At 48.5% G+C, this 21,615-nt stretch overlaps 1 protein-coding gene across 3 annotated transcripts; it reads left to right on the top strand.

The window, feature by feature from the left end:
- The first annotated feature begins 680 nt into the window (after nt 1-680).
- LOC113454211 (retinal homeobox protein Rx1-like) lies at nt 681-20,830 on the top strand. 3 transcript variants are annotated; one of them, XM_087922578.1, is made up of 3 exons: nt 681-847; nt 17,198-17,451; nt 19,193-20,830. In XM_087922578.1, exons 2-3 carry the CDS (start codon nt 17,206-17,208, stop codon nt 19,625-19,627), a joined length of 681 nt encoding a protein of 226 aa, XP_087778704.1. In that variant the 5' UTR covers nt 681-847; nt 17,198-17,205; the 3' UTR covers nt 19,628-20,830. The 3 variants fall into 3 exon arrangements, with proteins under 3 accessions (XP_087778704.1, XP_087778707.1, XP_087778705.1); XM_087922581.1 differs by lacking the exon at nt 681-847 and adding an exon at nt 1,840-1,882; XM_087922579.1 differs by lacking the exon at nt 681-847 and adding an exon at nt 1,901-2,074.
- The last annotated feature ends 785 nt before the right edge of the window (nt 20,831-21,615 follow it).

Here is a 21,615-nt window from a genome sequence, read left to right as displayed (position 1 = left end):
AGTCTTAAGCATTAAGTGGCTCTCCAATGAGACCCCTCTTCGCGTTGAGCCCAGTTTCTTTTGGGGAGCGGGATTATGGAAGGCCAGTCAGAAGCCTCCTCCTGGGTGCCTGGGGCTGGGGTCTCTGAGGTAGCTGTTCCAGGCCCGCCAACCAACCCAGCCCAACCTGTCGACGACGTTCCCACCAGTTTGCATTCCGCCACAAAGCCCCTTCCCCCCCCCATCCCAGGACCCACACCAGCCCTCCAGCTGTACAGCTTTGCCAAGCCATACCCCCCCCACCCCCAGCGAGGGGGTCCACACACACACACAGCCTCCAGACACCCCCCCTTCCTTTCCCCTCGCCTCTCCCCCCTTGCCCAAAGACAAAGGCCATTGTTCCAGCTTGACCCCCTCCCCAATTCCTTCTGTTTCTAATTCTTCTTTCTTCTGTAATGAGGGGATTACAAGGGAAGGCTCTTTTGTGCAGGAGACAGTTGGGGTGGGGGGTGGGCTTGGAGTGGGGGGGTGCGGTGGGAGAGAAAGAGAGGAAGAGACCGGCCCCCCAACCCAACCCAACCCCGGACCTTCTGCTGGCTTCTGGACCAAAGGAAGGCTCATTTAGCGGCAATTACTTTTGCAAGGCGCAGCAGCTGTCAATCACTCTTAAAAGGGGAAGGCCCGCCAATTAATCAGCCCGTCTTAATCCCGGGACTTGTCCGAGGTCCTTGGACAGCTGCGAGACCCGAAACAGCCTTGGGGGCGTCCAGCCGGCCAGGAGACCCACAGAGACTCGTGCACCAAAACAAAACAACCTCTTCCTCCCCGCTCCAAAAGAAAGTTCTTCCTATCCGGCATCTCCAGCCAGGTAATATCACGGTGGTTAGGTTTGCCTTTTTTAGCTGGTGGGGGTGGGGGGTTGGGGTGTTTTTTTGGGAGGGGGAGCCTCCTTTGGGCTTGGCGCTCCCGCTTCCCTGCGGGAATTCCCGATTCCCACGAGGCGATGAGGACGCAAAGGGCAGAGAGACCTGTTGCAAAGTCAGGTGAAAGGGGCCAGAAGAAGAGTTGCAAGAATTCGAGAAAAGGAAGGCTTGGAGGGGTGTGTGTGTGTGTGTGTGTGTGTGATAGCCCCCCTCCCACTATTTGAGGGGCTGCCCCAACGGTGAGTCCGGGGGCCAACTGATTCTCCAGAGCCCCCGGAGGCAGGATGGGAAGCGAAGGATGGAAACGAAGCAAGGAGGAAGAAGCGAACCTGAGACGAAGGAGGAGGAGAACGGTCTACCAGGGAGGACCACGAAGCAGTGGGGACGGCTTTGCCTTCCGAAATGGCGTGGGTGCTCCCATCACTTTTAAGGAGCGAAGGGAAGGCCATCGGTCTGAGATGGTAACGGGGCCTCCTGCTCCAGCAGGGGGGGGTTGGACTAGACGACCTCCCAGGTCCCTCTCCACTCTAGGGCGCAGAGGCCTCCTTGGTACAATGGTCCCTTCCTGGCAACAGGTTTTTTTTTGGGGGGGGGGCGGCTTCCTTTCCTGCCTTCCCCTCCCTTTCCAAAGGAGTCCCAAGCACCGAGAAATTCAGGCCAGCTTCAAGCTGAATGCAACCATCCCCCCAAAAAACGTCTCTCTCCGATTTTCTCCTTCTACAAATCGAGGGTGGGGTTGGGGGGGGACACTGCTTTTTTTGGAAGGTGGATGGAAGTCTGCTTGAGCACCCCAGCATGTATGGGGGGAGGAAAAGCTTTTTACCCTTAATTTAGCTAGCCTGCCCCTCCTCCGTTGGGCAAAAAAGGGGTTGGATTCAATCCGCCCTGCGTCATGTTTCCGTTTTAGGACATTTGAACCTTTCGGTTGCGATGGAAATCTCTTCGCTGGGGATCGACCCGTTCTTGGGATACCTAGGAAGGTATGGCTTGGAAGGCATGGGCCTCAGGGAGTTGGGTTGCCTGCCTGCCAAATGTGGGCTAAAATTCAAAACCCAAGTGGAATTCATGGCTTACAAAAAGGAGGCCGCAGCCAAGACGGCGGACGAGAGAGGAGCTGTCCACCGAAGTCCAGAAGCGGAAAACAAGAGATAAGAATAAATCAGTTGATATCCGTAAGCAGGGAACATCCCGGCCTGGACTTAGAGGATGCTTTTCTTATTGTTAGTGTCATTGTGGTTGTGATTAATCAGCAGCGGCTAACACGGGGGGGGGGGTATTTTCCATGATTGCTGCCGTCCGCTTCCGATTTCGCTCGGAGGGCGAGGCCCAAGACAGCGGCCCCTCGAATGTGGCTTTTGCAGAAATAGGGACAGATGCCGGCTTCGTTTTCTTCAGATTTAGGCCGAGTTGTTGGTTTTCTCCTGAGCTTCTTAAACATTTCATCTCGCTTGGAAGGTTGCAGGGTTAGTTTTCCCGTGAGAAAAGAGGGAAAGGAGAAAGGAGGGCGAGACAGTTACTTGGTATTATCAGGGTTTTGGAATTGTGAACTTGAATTCGGCTGGGATATGAAATTTCCTAGAGGGAGTTGGTGGAATTGTGGAAGCCAATCCTCCACATAAAGAGGAGTTCTGGTTTGCATTCTCCGATTGAGAACGGGGTTGGGCTGGATGACCTCAACAGCCGAAGATTCAACCTGGGCAGGAAAACGTTTCAATAAAGGAGATTATTTGTAGTTCAGGGTGGAAACGAAAGGTCCTTGGGAGGATCTGAGGTTGGTGGTTTTCCTGCAGACATTTTGTTACCCCAAACTGGGTAACATCCTCAGTGCTAGTCAAGAAAATGTTTGTGGAACGCAGCAAGCGATTGTACTTTAATGGCATTTCTTCAGACGCCGGTACACATTTGCATCCATTCGGCTTCGATATAAGACGTTTTTAATTGCTTCCTTCCCAAAGAGAAAACTGGAGTTAAGACCAGGGAGACACGATCCAATGAGAATTAATGAGAGTCGATTCTTCGATGCATTTTTTTCTCTCCCTCGTCTCCGTGCTCTCGTATTCGGTCTTGCGCGAATTTTATTCCGAAATGAAGGAAACTCCGTCGAACCCACAAGCTGGGGTTTGAATTCCCCCCTGTTGCCTTCCCTGCCCCCACAGTGATTCTCAGGATGCTTTGGAAATCTGTCGGGCCGTGTGGCTGCGTGTCCACAGTGTGGTTGTGTTAGAACCAGTTCTCCTAATGCGGGGTAATGTCCCGAGATGGTGAAAAAAAGGGCCCGTGAAATGAATTTAAGTGAAAAATGCCCCGTAACATAAATAGGGTGTCCTGTTTGTCTCGAATCCAAGCAAAAACACAGCTTGCAACTACAACGTTCTCCGAGTTTCCAGCACAATCAATGTAGAAAAATACCAACCAATGGTTTTAGATATATTTTTTTTTTATTTCTGCACCAGTTTAAAAAGGGACCTTTAGTTTACAGATAGTCCTCAATTTAAAAGCACAACTTTCAGACATTGTGGGTGCTTCATCCCTGGAGTTTTTTTAAGAAGAGACCGGACAGCCACTTGTCTGAAGTGGTATAAGGGCTCCTACTTGAGCAAGGGGTTAGACTAGAAGACCTCCAAGGTCCCTTTCAGCTCTATTCTGTTTCTGATTCAGAGGAGGGTCCTGCCAGAAGAAAGCAGGAGGGACACTTTGTACCCAAAACCACTTGGGAAAAAAAGTGTTGTGTTTTTCTGAAATCGGTATGTTCTGAAATCGGTATTTTTGGAAATCGGTGCGGTTGCGAAAATTCATGTTTTTCCAAGGACCCGTTACGAAATAAAGGGTGCAAAAGTCTCTAGACCAGAAAGTAGAGGAAAAGGGGAAGGAGGATTAGAAAGGGACTCGGGATGGTGGTGTCTCGATTTTGCTCGCTATACGAACGGCAGAGGGAAACCCCAGCTGGCTTTCAAGCTCAGATCTTCTCTTAGAGGCAGTTTGGCCTAGTGGTTAAGGCGCCCCAGAGACGGTAGGTACACATCCTACTTTAGGCATGAAAGCCAGCTGGGTGATCACCAGGAGACGGTGAGTTCTAGTCCTGCCTTCTTTATGAAAGTCGACTGGGTGACCTTGGGCCGGTCACCAGGAGTCGGTGAATTCTAGTCCTGCCTTAGCCACGAAAGCCGACTATGTGATTTTTGGGCCCATCACCAGGAGATGGTGAGTTCTAGTCTCACCGTCTTTGTGAAAACCAGCTGGATGACTTTGGGCTGATCACCAAGAGACGGTGAGTTCTAGTCCTGCCTTCTTTATGAAAGTCGACTGGGTGACCTTGGGCCAGTCACCAGGAGTCGGTGAATTCTAGTCCTGCCTTAGGCATGAAAGCTGACTAAGTGATTTAGGAGATGGTGAGTTCTAGTCTCACCATCCGGGAAAGCCAGCTGGGTGACTTCGGGCCAATGACGGAGATGGTGAGTTCTAGTCCCACCTTAGGCATGAAAGCTATGTGATTTTTGGACCCATCACCAGGAGATGATGAGTTCTAGTCCTGCCTTAGGCACAAAAGCTGACTATATGATTTTTGGGCCCATCACCGGGAGACAGGGAGTTCTAGTCTTATCTTCTTTATGAAAGTCGACCGAGTGGGCCGGTCACCAGGAGTCAGTGAATTCTAGTCCTGCCTTAGGCATGAAAGCTAAGTGATTTAGGAGATGGTGAGTTCTAGTCTCACCATCCGGGAAAGCCAGCTGGGTGACTTCGGGCCAATGACGGAGATGGTGAGTTCTAGTCCCACCTTAGGCATGAAAGCTATGTGATTTTTGGACCCATCACCAGGAGATGATGAGTTCTAGTCCTGCCTTAGGCACAAAAGCTGACTATATGATTTTTGGGCCCATCACCAGGAGACAGGGAGTTCTAGTCCTACCTTCTTTATGAAAGTCAACTGAGTGGTCCCATCACCAGAAGACTCTGAATTGTAGTCCTGCCTTAGCCACCAAAGCCGACTAGGTGATCTTTGGGCCCATCGCCAGGAGATGGTGAGTTCTAGTCCTGCCTTAGGCATGAAAACCAGCTGGGTGACTTTGGGCCAGTCAGCCTTGCCCACCTCACAGGGCTGTTGTGGGAAAAGGAGGAGAGAGAAAGTGTGTTGGATATGTTTTGTCTCCTCAAAGTTATTTTCCAGATTCATAAAGGTGGCATAACAATTTCCTAAATTTCTCCAGCAAGAAAGTAGAACTCTGGCAGCTTTTGGCATTGTCTGTTTGCCTGGCCTGGTCTTTTGCATTTGGCCAGTTCGGGGATGAATTCAGGCGCCCCCACTGATCCTGAGTGGTTGGTCAACAGGATGGCCCAAAAACGTGAGGCAGATGCCCCCAAGGTCGCTCCCTTCAGACTTGGTGGGCTAACACTCCACCGGGCAGGAGATTACTGCTTGGTGCCCTTTTCATTTCAGATTTGCATTTCTCAGCACCTCTTCGGAGAAGGCGCTTCAGTAAGAGACTTAAGAGAGAGGGATCCAGAGGTGGCAGGGGGCCCTGGGTTCAAGTGCCAAACGCTGCCCCTCAGTTTCAAATCGTTTTCAGCAAGAGCCGTTCCTTGTTAAATAGAGCCGTCCTTCCGTTGGCTGGCACAGATGAAATAATGCATACGTTCCTAAAGTTGTCCAAGTGTTGCATGTCACAGAAAGGGAGGATTGTGTGTGTGTGTGTCAACACAATCAGTATGACAGTTGTGACCGTGTGATTGGAGGCCCACTCTGGGTGCAGCTGGCCTCATTTGGGTGACCCCCGTGGAGAATTTCACCATTTTCCAAGCTTTTGAACAGGGTTTTGATGGTTACAAAACCCCGTTCAAATTGCATTTTAATTCATGAATGAAAGTCGCATTTCAATTTGCGGTGTTTTAGTTTTTTGAATCACAACCTTGCGGCCGCTTGGTTGATATTGTGTGCTTTTTGTTTTGCACTTTATTTGAATTATCTTTTTAGTGCATTTGCTTTGAATGCAAAAGAGCAACGTCGACAGTCAGGTGGTTTTAAAAAATAAATATTTTTTTTTTAATTTTTTTTTCTTTTTAAAAGTAGGCAGGAGTTCAAGCGTAAACTTGTCAACGCCAATCCTGAGTAGTTGTTTTAAAAAAAACCCTTCCAGATGGGTTCTGCAGAGTAGGATGCGGAAAGAAAATTCAGGACCAGAAGTCCCGCAGTCTTTCCAGATCAATTCTAAGTAAACGTTTATTTACTTCTTCATTCGACCTTGATGGGCTCCGAAAAGGCGTCGTTTGCCTCCTGAAAACCCAAAACTAAACTCCAGGTAAACCAGGAGTCCGCCTTAAAGGATTAAGCGCGAAAGGGCCTCCATCAAATGGTGCCACGGAGAGATGCTCACCTTCTGGCCGGCCGGCCCTGTCCTGCCCTCCGCCAGGTGACTCCATTCCTTCCCTCTCTGCTTACAGTGCCCAAATAATAACTGGAGTCTATCGCTGCCTTTTGAGAAGGAGGGGGAAGTTGAATCCCATTTCTGTGGTGGTGCTGAGAATGCCGAAGGTGAGAAGAGAAGTGGGGGAGTGGGAATGTCAACTCCTAAAATATTTCTCTGGTCTTTTTAGAGCGGCCAACAGAAAGGGATACATGTTTTTCAAAGGTAGTAACTAGGCGACTGAAGTTTCTGCCGCGCAAATATCTAACCGGAGAGCCTGATGGATGACTCTGGGCTATGGATGTGTCCCATTGGAGGATATGAATTACGATACACCCAGAGGGGTGGGGGAGAACCAGGGTCAAGGGTGACAGGAAATGATGTGTCTCAGAATCGGCAACACCCAGGCAGTGCCGGCATGTTAATTCCCAATAAATCCTTTGGAAGTTTTTTGGAAGTTGGGCTCGAGGCTCAGGATTTAAATGGGGGGGGGTAACTGCCGGAATCCTGGCAAAGAGGTCTTGGCCCATGGAGGGGGGGGGGCTTCCCTGCCCAGGCCTGTCCCACTAGGGGGTGGAGGTTAATGCTTTTAATCAGCAGGTTTTGTGGTTCACCGGCAGCAGGTGTGGGACAGCTGAGGTCTCGGAGAGAGGCCTGCATGTGATGCAGGGTTGGGGCCAGGACCATCAGGGAGTGGAGTGCTGCCTTCAGAGATTGTGGAGGCTGGCAGCAGCGATGAGGAGGTTCCCGAGGAGCCTGAGCTCAGTGTGTCTGGGCTGCTTGAAGGAAAGAGCAGCTGCCGCAGCACGGGCAACTCGGGAGTAAGGTTGCCAGGGGATGGCCCCTCCCTTAAGAGATAAAAAGCCAGCTGAGAACCCGGAGTTCTTTGCAGGAAGCAAAGAAGTTTTTGCACTCAAGCTTTGTGGACGTTTGGGCTCTCGTAGTTTGTGTTTGGAGACTCTTTGTGTTTGAAGTATTTCTTGGCAACGTTATCTAGTGTTCTTGGCAGCCTTGCACCACCTTGGCAAGGCTGGTTCTTATCAGAGACTATTCGTTGGAAACAGCCTTTTAACCGGAAAGGAACGGAATTCGTAAAGGATCATTAAAAGGTTTTTGCCGTTACCTCTGTTTGGCGTTTGTTTTCTTTGAACAAGGTTTGGGTCAGAACTGCAAAGGCTGATGAATTTCCCTCCTGATCTTGCAGCTCTCCAATCTTTTCTGCCTGATGCCATTGGGTATGTCCGGTTTAATAAAAAGAAGGTGGAGGGGTGATGTGTATAGCAAGTCTTCCAATATTTGTGGGACTGCCCTCCCCCCCCCCAAAAAAAAGAGGGGGTCCACCTAGTCCCCAAAACACCTCAAGGCAGGACAAGAAGCAATGGGTGGAAACTAACCAAGGAGAGAAGCAACTTAGAACTAAGGAGGAATTTCCAAACAGGGAACACAATTAACCAGTGGAACAGCCTGCCACCAGAAATTGTAAATGCTCCAACACTGGAGGTTTTCAAGAAGAGATTGGATGACCATTTGTCTGGAATGGGATAGGGTCTCCTGCCTGGGCAGGGGGTTGGACTAGAGGATCTCCAAGGTCCCTTCCAACTTTGTTATTCTAGCTTTTAGCTAGCTACAATTACCAATCTATAGGGACATATCTATATTTACAGGTATATCTGAGAAACAAATCCTTTCTCACACTTATAGGTGATCTGTCTTTCTCACACTTAGATCCTCTATCCAGTGACTGGGGACTTGTGAGGTTTCTTTCTCTCTCTCTCTCTCTGCTGCCTCTCTGTTGCTTCCTTGCCATCCTCTCCCATTGGCCAACTGACTGCTTCCTTGACTTTTTTTCCTTGTTCTTTTATTTTTATTATTATCTTTGATTTTTGTTGTCTTTGTTCATTCGGAGCCTTTGCTTTCCTGACTTCATCTTTGCAAGATTTGGGCTATCTCTGATACTCTGCCTTCATGAATGTAGCTCTCATTCCATTTTTGTGTACTTGTCCTTTGTGTCTTTCAATTTGTCAGAGAAATCTTTGTTCAGCCATGCTGGTTTCTTCTTGGATTTCTTGTTTTTCTTTCTCAGGGGTATTGTGCTGGTCTGGGCTTTTATGATGGTACTTTTCAGAGTTTCCCAAGATTCTTGAGTTGTTTTCCCCTTTAGGATTTTCATCCATGGAATTTTTCAAACTATATCTTAGAATAGGTAAGTAGGTAGGTAGGTAGGTAGGTAGGTAGGTAGAGATAGATAGATAGATAGATAGATAGATAGATAGATAGATAGATAGATGATAGTTAATAGATGATAGAAAGATAGCTGATAGAGAGAGACAGACAGACTGACAGACAGAAGATAGAGACAGGTAGATGGATAGATAAAGATAGACAGACAGACAGACAGACAGACAGACAGACAGATAGATAGATAAATAGATGGTAGATAGATGACAGACAGCTAGAGATAAATGTAGACATCCCTACATAGGGGATCCATCCACCATATCTGAAAGAAATGTAATCAATGGGTCCATCTTGGCATTCTGCAGAGGTACATTATTTGGAATCCAAAAACAGGTAGTCCTCAGATTAGGACCGCTCATTCAATGACCATTTGAACTTACCATGGATGCCTCTCCCCAAAAGGTACTTACAACTCAGTTCCAAAGTTCTTTAAAGCACCGTTTGCAGAATCCCTCGGTCACCAGACCACAATTTTTACGATGTTTTTGCCATGAACCAGGGTTCATTTCTGGGGTTTAGGCAAAGACATCCAATAAACAAACAATTGTTTCACTTAACAACCACTGGGGGGAAAAAAAGATTGTAAAATCGGGCCCAGTCCCATGACAATTTGCTGTACAACCATCGCTGTACGGTCGTAAGTCAAGGACTATCTGTAACTCCCCATCCTTTATCCCGCTGCTTCTCCAACTTAGCAACTGGCATGTCCGGCTGGGGGATTCTGGGAGTTCAAATCCGCAGGTCTGAAAAGTTCCCGAGTTAGAAAAAAAACACGCCAAACAGTTGGAGCAGATCAGGAATGCAAAGCCTTGCGTGACCACCGGAGGGCAGCAAAAGCTGTTGCAAAGCCTCTGTGCTGCCTCCTAAAGCAGGGGGCGCCAACCTTTTGGACCCCAGGGACCACCAAACTCATCATTTTAAATCCCGTGGACCAAAGACTCTGGGAAAATCCCCCCAAAAGTCTGCGGGGAAATCCCCCCACCCCGTTTTCCTACCGATCGATCGTTCTTTATTTGGGATCACAGGATACCGTCTCCAGCTCCGTTCTCAGGGGGAGAACAAGAGAGAGAGGAGAGACTTTCGGCTTCGTGCAAGGAAAGCAGCAGAAGCAGCCAAAGTCTTTCTTTCTCTCCCCCAAACTCCGCCAGAAATGAGCCTCTCCGGGCAGGAGGCCTTGCAGGGTCCCAAAGACTCATTTCTGGCGGAGTTTGGGGGAGAGAAAGACAGACTTTGGCTGCTTTCCTTGCGTGCAGCCAAAAACAGAGGAAAGAAGCGGAAAGAATCAGCCCAATGGCCAGGCCAGGTGCGTGGGGCGAGTGGGGCAAGTTCCCCCCCTCCACCCTTCCCCCCTCCCCTCACTACCTCATGTTGTTTGCAATGCAAGCGACGCAAGCCTTGTGTTCCCGCGGGCCATGTGGGCGGCGCAGCCTTGTGTTCCCGCACAGCCTGGATTAATTGCTTTGGAGGGGGGGGACATTTCTCTGCGGACCACCCAAGTTTTCTCACGGACCACCAGTGGTCCCCAGCCCACTGGTTGGCAGCCACTGTCCTAAAGGAATTGGGAATTTTATACTCAGGTTTGGGAGGGAAACAACTCACACCCCAATGTTGAACCTGGATGAAAAAAAGCAGCCCCCGTTTTTCCAAAGCAGGCTTGCAAATTGTGCCGATCCAAGCGTCTTTCTGCCTCGTTCATCCTCTCTCCCCCACCCTCTCTCTTTCTTATCTCAGATCGCTTTTCTCCCTGCGCAGATTCCCAAGGGATTATGTATTTGCGGTGGCTGTTTTATTTAAAGATTTCGACTAGATCCCCGCAGATTAAAAACAAAAGGAAGAAGAAAGATAACGCTTTCTAATCCAGGGCAAAGGAGGCAGCAAAGGAGAGGGTAACGGTTTCTGGATAATAATATATATTTTTTAAAAAGGCTTAGCAAAAGTGTGGGGGGGAAATAACCCCCCATCGTCAGAAACCCCAGGAAATGCTGGACTTCAACTCCCAGAATTCCTGGTCGCCTAGGGAATTCTGGGGCTTGGAGTCTTGCACATCTTGAGGCCATGAATTGGGAAAGAGAACTGCAGCAGTTCAAAAGCAGTTTTCTTCCCAAGATGTGATCCAAAAAGTCAAGATGATATAGATACGGTAGATGATAACAGACAGACAGACAGATAGATGAGAGACAGATAGAGAGAGAGAGGGATGGATGGATGGATGGGTGGATGGATGGGTGGATAGAGATAGAGAGAGAGAGAGAGAGAGAGAGTGAGAGGGATGGATGGGTGGATGGATGGGTAGATAGAGATAGAGATAGATAGATAGATAGATAGAGAGAGAGAGAGAGAGAGAGAAATAGGCTGCCCCAAATTTAAATCTGAAACCACCGTAAAAGTCTGACTCACAGATGAACACTGTACAGAAGCCTGATGGCAGATGAGATTCTGCCGAAACGTTGCTACAACTTTAAAAGCACAACTACAATGACGTGGGAAAATACCCGAACAAAGCTGAATGCGATAGATAGATGATAGATAGATAGATAGATAGATAGAGAGAGAGAGAGAGAGAGAGATAGAGAGATAGAAAGATGAGAGAGAGAGAGAGAGAGAGAGAGAGAGATGATACAGTAGATAGGTATAGGTGGGTGGGATGATAGATTGACAGACAGACAGACAATAGAAACATAGTTTACAGATACAGATTAACAGAGTCGGACAGGACCTAGTAGGTCATCTAGTCCAACCCCACCATCCAAGCAGGAGACCCTACAGCATTTCTGACAAATGGCAGTCCAGTCTCTTCTTGAAAGTCTCAAGTGATGGCGCTCCCACAACTTCCAAGAGCAACTTCTGTTCCATCGGTTGATTGTTCTCCCTGTCACAAAGTTTCTCCTTATTTCCAGGTTGAATCTCTCCTGGATCAGTTTCCATCCATTATTCCTTGTCTGGCCTCCGGGGGCTTTGGAGAAAGGCTTGACCCCTTCCTCTTCTCTGGGGCAGCCCCTCAAATATTGAAAGATGCTCTCCTGTCTCCCCTGGTCCTTCTCTTTACTAGACTAGCCAAGCCCAAGTCCTGCAAACGTTCATCGTATGTTTTAGCCTCCAGTCCCCTCATCATCCTGGTTGCTCTTCTCTGCACTTTTTCTAGAGTCTCAACATCTTTTTTATAATGTGGTGACCAAACCTGGATGCAGGACTCTAGCTGTGGCCTTACTAAGGCTTTATAGAGTGTTATTAGCACCTCCCTTGATCTTGATTGTATCCCTCTGTTATAGATAGAGACGCATAGACAGACAGACAGACAGACAGACCACCTGATGGATGGATGGATAGCAATAGCACTTAGATGTATACATCGCTTCACAGTGCTTTCCAGCCCTCTCTAAGTGGTTTGCAGAGTCAGCCTTTTGCTCCCCAACAATCTGGGTCCTCATTTTACCCACCTCGGAAAGATGGAAGGCTGAGTCAACCTTGAGCCTGGTGGGATTCGATCTGCCAAATTGCAGTCAGCCGGCAGTCAGCAGAATAAGTCTGCAGTACTGCACTCTAACCACTGCGCCACCATGGCTCATTTTACATTGAATTTCATTTTGATAGATAGAGGATAGATGATAGATAGATAGAAATAGAAGAGAAAGAGAGAAAGAGGAGAGAGAGAGAGAGAAATAGAAGAGAGAGAGAGAGAGAAATAGAAGAGAGAGAGAGAGAGAAGAGAGAGAGATGATAAATATAGACACAGACAAAGAGATAGATGGTGGCCAGACAAATGAAAAACAGATGGGGATTTGACCACACAATGCCACAGTGATCTTATATTGACTTTCCTGACCTCTCCAGCAACCAAAGGACTTTTGGGAACCCAAAACGGCAGGCCTCGTATGCAAAGGCTGACGATGTTCAGCGGTAGACTATTACTAAACCTGGAGGCTCCGTTCAGCTTTCTCCTGCCATACGCGCGTAAAAGCTGGATTGGAGGTCAGTCCGGCATTCTCTTTGCTTGCAAAATTAAACAGGGCAAACATTCCTCAACCACGCCAACTTGAAGATGCGCGGACTTGCAACTCCCAGAATCCCCCGGCCAGGCATGCCTGGGAGTTGAAGTCCAAGGTTGAGACAACTTCGAAGCCAGGAACCTTCTTCCAAATCAAAATAATGTCAATTATAATAATGCCAAACCTCCAGAAGTAAATAAAAGCAGAAAAGAGATAAACAAGTTTCTCTAGTCAACAAGCTGTGGCTAAATGTTACAGCAAAAAAAAAAGTGTAAATCCACCTTCTGGGTGAAGTGAAGCAACTCACCGTCCCAGCCAGATGTTCCTTCGTCCTTTCTTCACGAAACCCTTGATTTCCCTCCGATGTGTGTTCCCCACTGCTTTAAGATTGACGTTTTCCCCCCTTCCCAAGGATTGTTTTTCACGACAAAAAAACAACAACAACAAAAACAAACAGAAATAGTAATAATATAACAGAAGAACAGAGTTGGAAGGGACCTTGTAAGTGATCGAGTCGAGGGGTCGCCAACCTTTTGGACCTCAGGGACCACCAAACTCAGAATTGTAAATCCCATGGGCCAGAGACCCTGGGAAAATCCCCCCAAAAAAGTCTGCAGGAAAATCCCCCACCCCGTTTTCCTACCGATCGATCGTACTTTATTTGGGATTGCAGGATACCGTCTCCAGCTCCGTTCTCAGGGGGAGAGAGAGAGACTTTTGGCTTCATGCAAGGAAAGCAGCAGCAGCAGCAGAAGTCTTTCTTTCTCTCCCCCAAACTCTGCCAGAAATGAGTCTTTGTGAAACTTGTTGCACCAGCGCAGCCTCTTGGCGCAGGAGGCCTTGCAGGGTCCCAAAGACTCAGTTTGGGGGAGACAAAGGAAGACTTTGGCTGCTTTCCTTGCGTGCAGCCAAAAGCAGAAGAAGGAAGAAGCAGAAAGGAGCAGTCTGGTGGCCAGGCCAGGCGCGTGGGACAAGTTCTCCCCCCTCCCCCCTTTACCCCCCTCCCCTCACTACCTCGTGTTGTTGGCAATGCAAGCAATGCAAGCCTTGTGTTTCTGCAGGCCATGTGGACGGTGCAGCCTTGTGTTCCCGCACAGCCTGGATTAATTGCTTTGGGGGAGACATTTCTCTGCGGACCACCAAAATTTTCTCAGCCCCCTGGTTGGCAAACACTATTAGCAGTCACTGTGAGAGGGATCTTGGAGTCTCAGTGGACAACCAGCTAAATAGGAGCCAGCCCTGTGCAGCAGCAGCCAAAAAAGCTAATGCAATCCTAAATTGTATTAACAGAGGGATACAATCAACATCAAGGGAGGTACTCATACCACTCTATAAAGCCTTAGTAAGGCCACACCTAGAGTACTGCATCCAGTTTTGGTCACCACATTTGTCAGAAATGGTGTAGGGTGTCCCGCTTGGGCGGGGGGGGGGTTGGACTAGATGACCTACAAGGTCCCTTCCAACTCTGATTATCTCATCTGACTATTCTAGTCCAACCGCCTATCACATTTCAGACAAATGGCTGTCCAATCTTTTCTTTTTTAGTTTTTTTAATTAAACATAAAAATTTCAATGTCTACATAAACATTCTGTTGTTTGGGTACAATTAGTTTTAAGAAGCAATAATTATAACGATAATAATGTTCACAACCTTAATAACGATCATATGTTAATAATATTTGCTCATCCATTTTAGTGAACCTTATTTAATTCTCTAATACATTTGGGTTTCTAACTTCTGTTTCTGCTGGTTAGCCATTGATAAAACAAATCCCAGATAAAAAAGTATTAAGTTTCTTCCTTCTCCTTAATTTTAGGTGTTAAACTATCCATTTCTGCACATCCTAATATATTTTTTAAAAAATTACATTTTCCTCTGTAGGCAAATCTCTTTGTTTTTCCACTGTTGTGCAAACACAGTTTTTCCACTATTGTGCAAACACAGTTCTAGCTGCTGTTAATACGTGTCAAAGTAGATATTGTATTTTTTCAGATAGGATACCCAACAAAAATATTTCTGGTTTTAAATCTAGGTGTTGCTTAATCATTTTTTTATAACCGTGTATTTATTTTTGTCCAATATTGGCTCTCCAATCTCTTCTTAAAAACCTTCAGTGATGAAGCACACCCACAACTTCTGGTGGCAGGCAGTTCCACAGATTAATTTTCCTCACTGTCAGGAAGTTTAGTTCCAGGTTGCTTCTCTCCTGGATTAGTTTCCACCCGTTGCTTCTTATCCTGCCTTCAGGTGCCTTGGAGAATACCTTGATCCTCTCTTCTTTGGGGCAGCGCAGCCCCACCTAATAGTAATAACTCTCTTCATACTCTACATAAATGACCTCTGTGATCATATTAAGAGCAACTGCGTTCTTTTCGCTGATGATGTAAAGCTGTTCAATACCACAGACAATACTGCTACCCTTCAAAAAGATCTTGACTGTGTATCAGAATGGTCAAACAAATGGCAACTTCAAATCTCAACAAATAAATGCTCTGTCTTACATATTGGCAAAAAAAATCCGAAAATAAAATACAAGCTGAATAGTCAAGATCTTGTTGATGATCCAAGCTCTGTAAAGGACCTTGGAATACTCACCTCTAATGATCTAAGTGCTAGAGCCCATTGTAGCTACATAGCCAAAAAGGCATTAAGAGTTGTTAACCTAATCCTACGTAGCTTTTTCTCTGGTAATATCACACTACTAACTAGAGCATACAAAACATTTGCTAGACCAATACTCGAATACAGCTCATCAGTCTGGAACCCACATTACGTATCTGATATTAGCACAATTGAGAAAGTCCAGAAATATTTCACAAGAAGAGTTCTCCACTCCTCTACTCGTTGTAGAATACCTTATGCCACCAGACTTGAAATTCTAGAACTAGAAAACCTTGAATTACGCCGTCTTCGGTCTGATTTAAGCATGGTATATAAAATCATACATTGCAATGTCCTACCTGTCAATGAATACTTCAGCTTCAACCATAACAACACAAGAGCACACAACAGATACAAACTCAAGGTTAACCGCACCAAGCTTGATTGCAGGAAATACGACTTCAGCAACAGAGGGGTCAATGTCTGGAATACTCTACCCGACTCTGTAGTTTCTTCCCCAAACCCCAAAAACTTTAACCTTAGACTGTCTACTATTGACCTCACCCTTTTCCTAAGAGGTCTGTAGGGGGCCTGCATAAGCGCACCGACGTGCCTACCGTCCCTGTCCTATTGTTTCTTTTATTTTTCTTTTATTTTTCTTATATGTACCCATATCATGTATTCATAATTATGTATACACTTATACTTATTATCTTGTAAACAATTGACAAATAAATAAAATAAAAAATAAAATAAAATAAATAAATAATGTGACTCTGGGCAGTTTTCATATAGCCAAAATCCATGAAGGACTGGATGCTGAAGGCGCTCGGAGTAGCACAGGTGGCTTGTTCCTTTTCCTGCCTTTGGAATCCAGTCAATTCTACAACCTCTTAATGTCATTGGCCTTTTCTGCTGCAACGTCACAAGTCTACCTGGCTTTCTTTCCCACTTCGTCTTGCCAAGTCTTGTCCCGCTTTGTAAAGCCTTAGTAAGGAAGGGGGTCAAGCTCTTCTCCAAAGCCCCCGAAGGCCAGACAAGGAACAATGGAAGGAAACTGATCCAGGAGAGATTCAACCTGGAAATAAGGAGAAAATTTTCTGACAGTGACAGCAATCAACCAATGGAAGTTGTGGGAGCGCCATCGCTTGAGACTTTCAAGAAGAGATTGGACTGCCATTTGTCAGAAATGGCGTAGGGTCTCCTGCTTGGATAGGGGGTTGGACTAGATGACCTGCAAGGCCCCTTCCACCTCTGTTAATCTGTGAAATGGCGTAGGGGCTCCTGCTTCGGTGGAGGGGTTGGACTAGATGACCTACAAGGTCCCTACCAACTCTGTTAATCTGTGAAATGGTGTAGGGTCTCCTCTTGGGCAGGGGGTTGAACTAGATGACCTACAAGGTCCCTTCCAACTCTCTTAATCTGTGGAATGGCATACGGTTTCCTGCTTCGGGGGTTGGACTAGATGACCTGCAAGGCCCCCTCCAACTCTGTTAATCTGTGAAATGGCGTAGGGTCTCCTGCTTCGGTGGAGGGGTTGGACTAGATGACCTACAAGGTCCCTTCCAACTCTGTTAATCTGTGAAATGGTGTAGGGTCTCCTCTTGGGCAGGGGGTTGGACTAGATGACCTACAAGGTCCCTTCCAACTCTCTCAATCTGTGAAATGGCGTAGGGTCTCCTCTTGGGCAGGGGGTTGGACTAGATGACCTACAAGGTCCCTTCCAAGTCTGTTAATCTGTGAAATGGCATACGGTTTCCTGCTTTGGTGGGGGGGTTGGACTAGATGACCTACAAGGTCCCTTCCAACTCTGTAAACCTGTAAATCTGTAGATGGAAACCGACCAAGGAGAGAAGCAACCTGGAATTAAAGGGAGGCAGTTCCCAACAGTGAGGACAACTAACCAGCGGAATAGCTTGCCCCCAGAATTTGCGGGTGCTCCATCCCTGGAGGGTGTTTTTTTTTTTCCATGAAGGGGGCTGGTCTAGAAGACCTCCCAGGGTCCCTTCCAGCTCTTCTATTTCCCATTCCTTCTCCCGGACCAGCCCTCTCTCTCTCTTTTCCTTTCAGACGCCAGAATGTTCCTGGGCAAACCGGACGGGGAGCTGAGCGAGCTACGGAGAAGCGTGGACGACATCGGTGGCGGCACTCCGGAACAGCTGGAAGAGGAGCTATCCAAGAAGAAACACCGACGTAACCGGACCACGTTCACCACCTACCAGCTCCACGAGCTGGAGAGGGCCTTTGAGAAGACCCACTACCCCGACGTCTACAGCCGGGAAGAGTTGGCCATGAAGGTCAACCTGCCCGAGGTTCGAGTCCAGGTAAGCGAGATCCAGTTGGCTTTGGTTGGGCGGCAAACCAAACCAAACCAAAACAAGCCAGCTTTCGACCCGGGATTCTTGGGAGTGCCACGTTTAGAGGGTGCTCCATGTCAGCCCTTGGCCCCGAACGTTTCAGTCATTAAGCGAAACATTTGCCAAGGGAGCTTGGCCACCATTTTACGACCTCCCTTGCCACCGTTAAGTGAAGCACGGTGCTAAACTGGCCTTCCGGAAATACCGGAAGTGAAGAAATGGGCCTGTTTTTCGGCCTTCCGAGGCCGCCGAGGCTTCCTTCGAGCCTCCGGGAGGGCGAAAACGGCCTCAAACGGGCCAAAAATCAGCCAGGAGGCGCGCACATGCGCGGTGCAGGTAAAAGGGCAGGGCGGGGGTGTTGTGTGTGCATGTTCGGGGGCAGGGCACATTGCATTGTGGGTGCCAGCGCGCGCTTTCGGCACACTGCAACAAAAAGGTTCGCCATCACTGGACTAGATGAACGACATAGGCCGTTTCGATCAGCCTCCCAAACCGAGATGGAAATCTTCTGGCGTCAATAAAGGAGAATATTAGGAGCTCAGAGCTGAAATGGGGAGTCTTTGGTGCTCTCTAAGCCTGGTTCTCTCTAAACTAGGTTTGGGTAATGAAATGTCTGCAAGAAAACAATTAAGTTCCTCCTCCTCCTCCTCCTCCTCCTCCTCCTCCTCTCCCTGAAAACCCTTCTTGTACTGATGATGTTACCTAGTTTGGTAATGAAACATCTGCAAGAGAACAAGCAAGTTTATACAGTCCCAAGGATCCCACAGTCATCTCCTCCTCCTCCTCCTCCTCCTCCTCCTCCTCCTCCTCCTCCTCTTCTTCTCTTTCTCCTTCTAGCACTGAAGTTACCTAGTTGGGTAACGAAACATCTTCAAGAAAACAAACAAGCTCACAGAGCACCAAGGATCGTATTGTCTCTTTTCTTCTTCTTCTTCTTCTTCTTCTTCTTCTTCTTCTTCTTCTTCTTCTTCTTCTTCTTCTTCTTCTTCTTCTTCTTCTTCTTCTTCTTCTTCTTCTTCTTCTTCTTCTTCTTCTTCTTCTTCTTTTCTTCTCTTTTCTTTTCTTCTTCTTCTCCCTCCTCCTCTTTCCTCCTCCTCCTCCTCTTCTCCTCCTCCTCCTCCTCCTCCCCCCTCCTCCTCCTCCTCTTCTTCTTCTTCTTCCTCCTCCTCCTCCTCCTCTTCCTCCACCTCCTCCTCCTCTTCTTCTTCTTCTTCTTCTTCTTCTCCTCCTCCTTCTTCCTCCTCCTCCTCTTCCCTGCAACCCCCTCACTTCTTCTAGCACTGACGAGGTTACCTAGTTTGGTAATGAAATGTCTGCAAAAAAAACTACCAAGCTCAGAGAGTCTCAAGGACCCTACAGTCCTCCTCCTCCTCCTCCTCCTCCTCCTCCTCCTCCTCCTCCTCTCCGGAAAACCTTTCCCTTCTAACACTGATGAAGTTACCTAGCTGGGTCACGAAAGGTCTGCAGGAAAACCACCCAGCTCAGAGAGCACCAAGGACCCTACAGTCCTCCTCCTCCTCCTCCTCCTCTCCACAAAGCCCCACTCCCTTCTCACACTGATGATGTTACCTAGCTGGGTCGTGAAACGTCTGCAAGAAAACAAGCCAGCTCAGGACCCCCGCGAATCTTCCAGTTGGCCAGGCTCGCACGGGGCAGCTCACCTGGCCACACCGCATTTCTCACTCCTCTGCCGCCGCTTCTTTCGCAGGTTTGGTTCCAGAATCGGCGCGCCAAATGGCGCCGACAGGAGAAGATGGAAGCCACCGCCATGAAGCTTCACGACACCCCCGTGCTGTCCTTCAGCCGGCCCCCGATGGCAGCCAACATGGGCCCGATGGGCAACGCTCTCCCCTTGGACCCCTGGCTGACCTCCCCCATCTCCGGTGCCACCACGGTGCACAGCATTTCGGGATTGATGGGCCCCAGCCAGGCCCTCCAGCCCACCTACCCGGCTCACTCCTTCCTCAACAACCCCCCGGCCCTGCCCCAGAGCATGCAGCCCATGGCGTATCCGTGCGCCACGACGTTCGTGGACAAATACCCCTTGGAGGACCTGGACCAGCGGAATTCCAGCATCGCCGCGCTGCGCATGAAAGCCAAGGAGCACATTCAGACCATAGACAAAACCTGGCAGCCCATTTGATGGCGGCCTCGCCGTCCGTAGCAAAAACACCGGCCAGGCTGACGCGGGAGGACGAGGAAAACAACCCCCTTAACGTTCCGGCGGCCGCTTAGTTTTTCTCGTGAGGTGAGCGGCCGCCGAAAGGGAGCCCTTCTCCGGATCTCCTTTTGGTAGACCTCAAGCCACGACGTGGACTTCTACGCCAGGGAATCCCGCTAGATCGGCCTCCGCCAAGGGAAGAGGCTTCCTTTCCACCCCTGTCAGATTGGTGGCAGCAGTGGGGTCCGCCCGAAATGAATGTGGCGTGGCGCGTTTGTTCCTCGCCAGCCTGCTGAAAGTTATTCTCGAACCCGGCAGGGAATTTCTGCGGGCCTGGAAAAAACTCTTCCAGAACCATAAGGCAAATTCTGGAGGAACCTCGGGTGAGGGGGTGGGTGTGTGTGTGTTGTTTTTAATTTTAATTATTTTTAATGTTTTGTTCTTTTTCTACGGAAAACCCAGCTGGGAAGGTGGAAGCGAAGTGAAATTGCATTGTTTCAGAACGGGTGTGCAAGCTTTCTGTTACATTTTGGGTTTATCCCCTCCAATTGTGTCGGACCTTAATGCAGCATCTATGATGGGTTAGTCCTCGACTTACGACTGCTCATTTAGGGACCGTTCAATGTTTCGACGGCACGGAGAGGCGGAAAAAAAAATACGACCTATGACCGTTTCTCCGTTTCTTAGGACCGAGGTCCCATGATGAAAATTCAGACACTTGGCCACTGTCTCCCGTTTATGACAGTTTGCAGTGTCCCCCAGGGGTATCCTGAGACCTCCTATATAAGGACAGTCAGTGAGGGCGGGGTCAGCCAGATTCACTTAACGACCGTGGTGCTAACTTAACAGCCGCAGGGATTCGTTCGAGAACTATCTCGCTCAGCAGCAGAGATTTTGGCCTCCGTTGTTGTCGTAAGTCGAGGACCGCCTGCCTAGGGTGGGATTTTCAGACTGGCCAGATTTAAAAAGAAAAAAAAAAAACCAGCAAGCGCCAAGAAAAAGAAAAAAATCTTCTCAGGGGTGTTGTCATTGTGGTGAGGAAACAGCCCCGGTCAGAACAGCAAAAAGCAAAGTTGTTTTTTAAAAAACATTTTTTAAATAAAATAAAATAGAGGCACACATTTTAAATGTACCACCAAATTCAAGAGGAAGTGTATTTTATCCGTGCCGTCGTTAAAACAACAACAACAGTGTGGGGTATCTTTTCGTGTCGTCTGCCATTCATTCCCCGCTGGGACCATCCTCTTTTAATGACCCCATTAATCCCTTGTGCAGTGGAATCTGAATAGAGCGGAGTGTTAAGTTACTGGCCGGATGCCTTTCCTGTTGCCAATCTGGAGTTGGATTCGGCAGATCCGTTCTCAGCGTGCCCAAAGAGAGACATCTCTGCCTCTTCCTAGGATCGAACTCAAAGGCCTCCGGATTGCGGGGGTAAGAGCTGCACCTCAAGGCCACCTCTAAGCTGCATTTTTAGTTGTCGGGGTGGCCGCCCTCTCGACTGTCCCGGCGGTCCTTGATGGGCTGCAAAACCAAAACTGGCTGCGGCAGAAATCGCTACGACCAAACCAGTCCTTGGGTGAGGTCAGAGTGCGAAGGGGAGTAGGGGTGGGTGAGTAGGATGCCTTCCTTATCTCCCTGGGGTCCCTGCCTTCCCGGGGGGCCCGGTGAGGTGGGGGTGGTGCCTTCGGGGACCTGCTTTTCCAAGGTCGCCTCTTCGACCCACCCACCAGCCCGAAAGAGAGGACCCCCCCCACCCCACCCCTTCTCCAAAGTTAAAGAGGGTGAACTCCCCTCTGTCAAAAGTGGGGGGGGGGGTCTGCTTAAGCGGGGGTTGGACTAGATGACCTGCAAAGGTCCCTTCCGACTCTTGTCAATCCGTAATGTCTGAAAAGAGGACCCGGAAAGGGAGGGGAGGGTGGCGGGAACCCAACCGAGGAGCCCACCGCCCCTCGTTTCTCCTCCTGCCGCTC

This window comes from Pseudonaja textilis, chromosome 1 (genome assembly GCF_049901715.1).
Source record: "Pseudonaja textilis isolate UNSWEBS1 chromosome 1, rPseTex1.2, whole genome shotgun sequence".
NCBI classification, from domain to species: domain Eukaryota; kingdom Metazoa; phylum Chordata; class Lepidosauria; order Squamata; family Elapidae; genus Pseudonaja; species Pseudonaja textilis.
This window is presented reverse-complemented; position numbering and strand designations above follow the sequence as displayed.

Bases quoted from the DNA above. Each gene is read 5' to 3' on its own strand.
- LOC113454211 (XM_087922578.1), top strand. From the start codon at position 17,206: ATGTTCCTGGGCAAACCGGACGGGGAGCTGAGCGAGCTACGGAGAAGC. The intron at 17,452-19,192 runs GTAAGCGAGATC...CTTCTTTCGCAG, and splicing joins TGCCCGAGGTTCGAGTCCAG to GTTTGGTTCCAGAATCGGCG.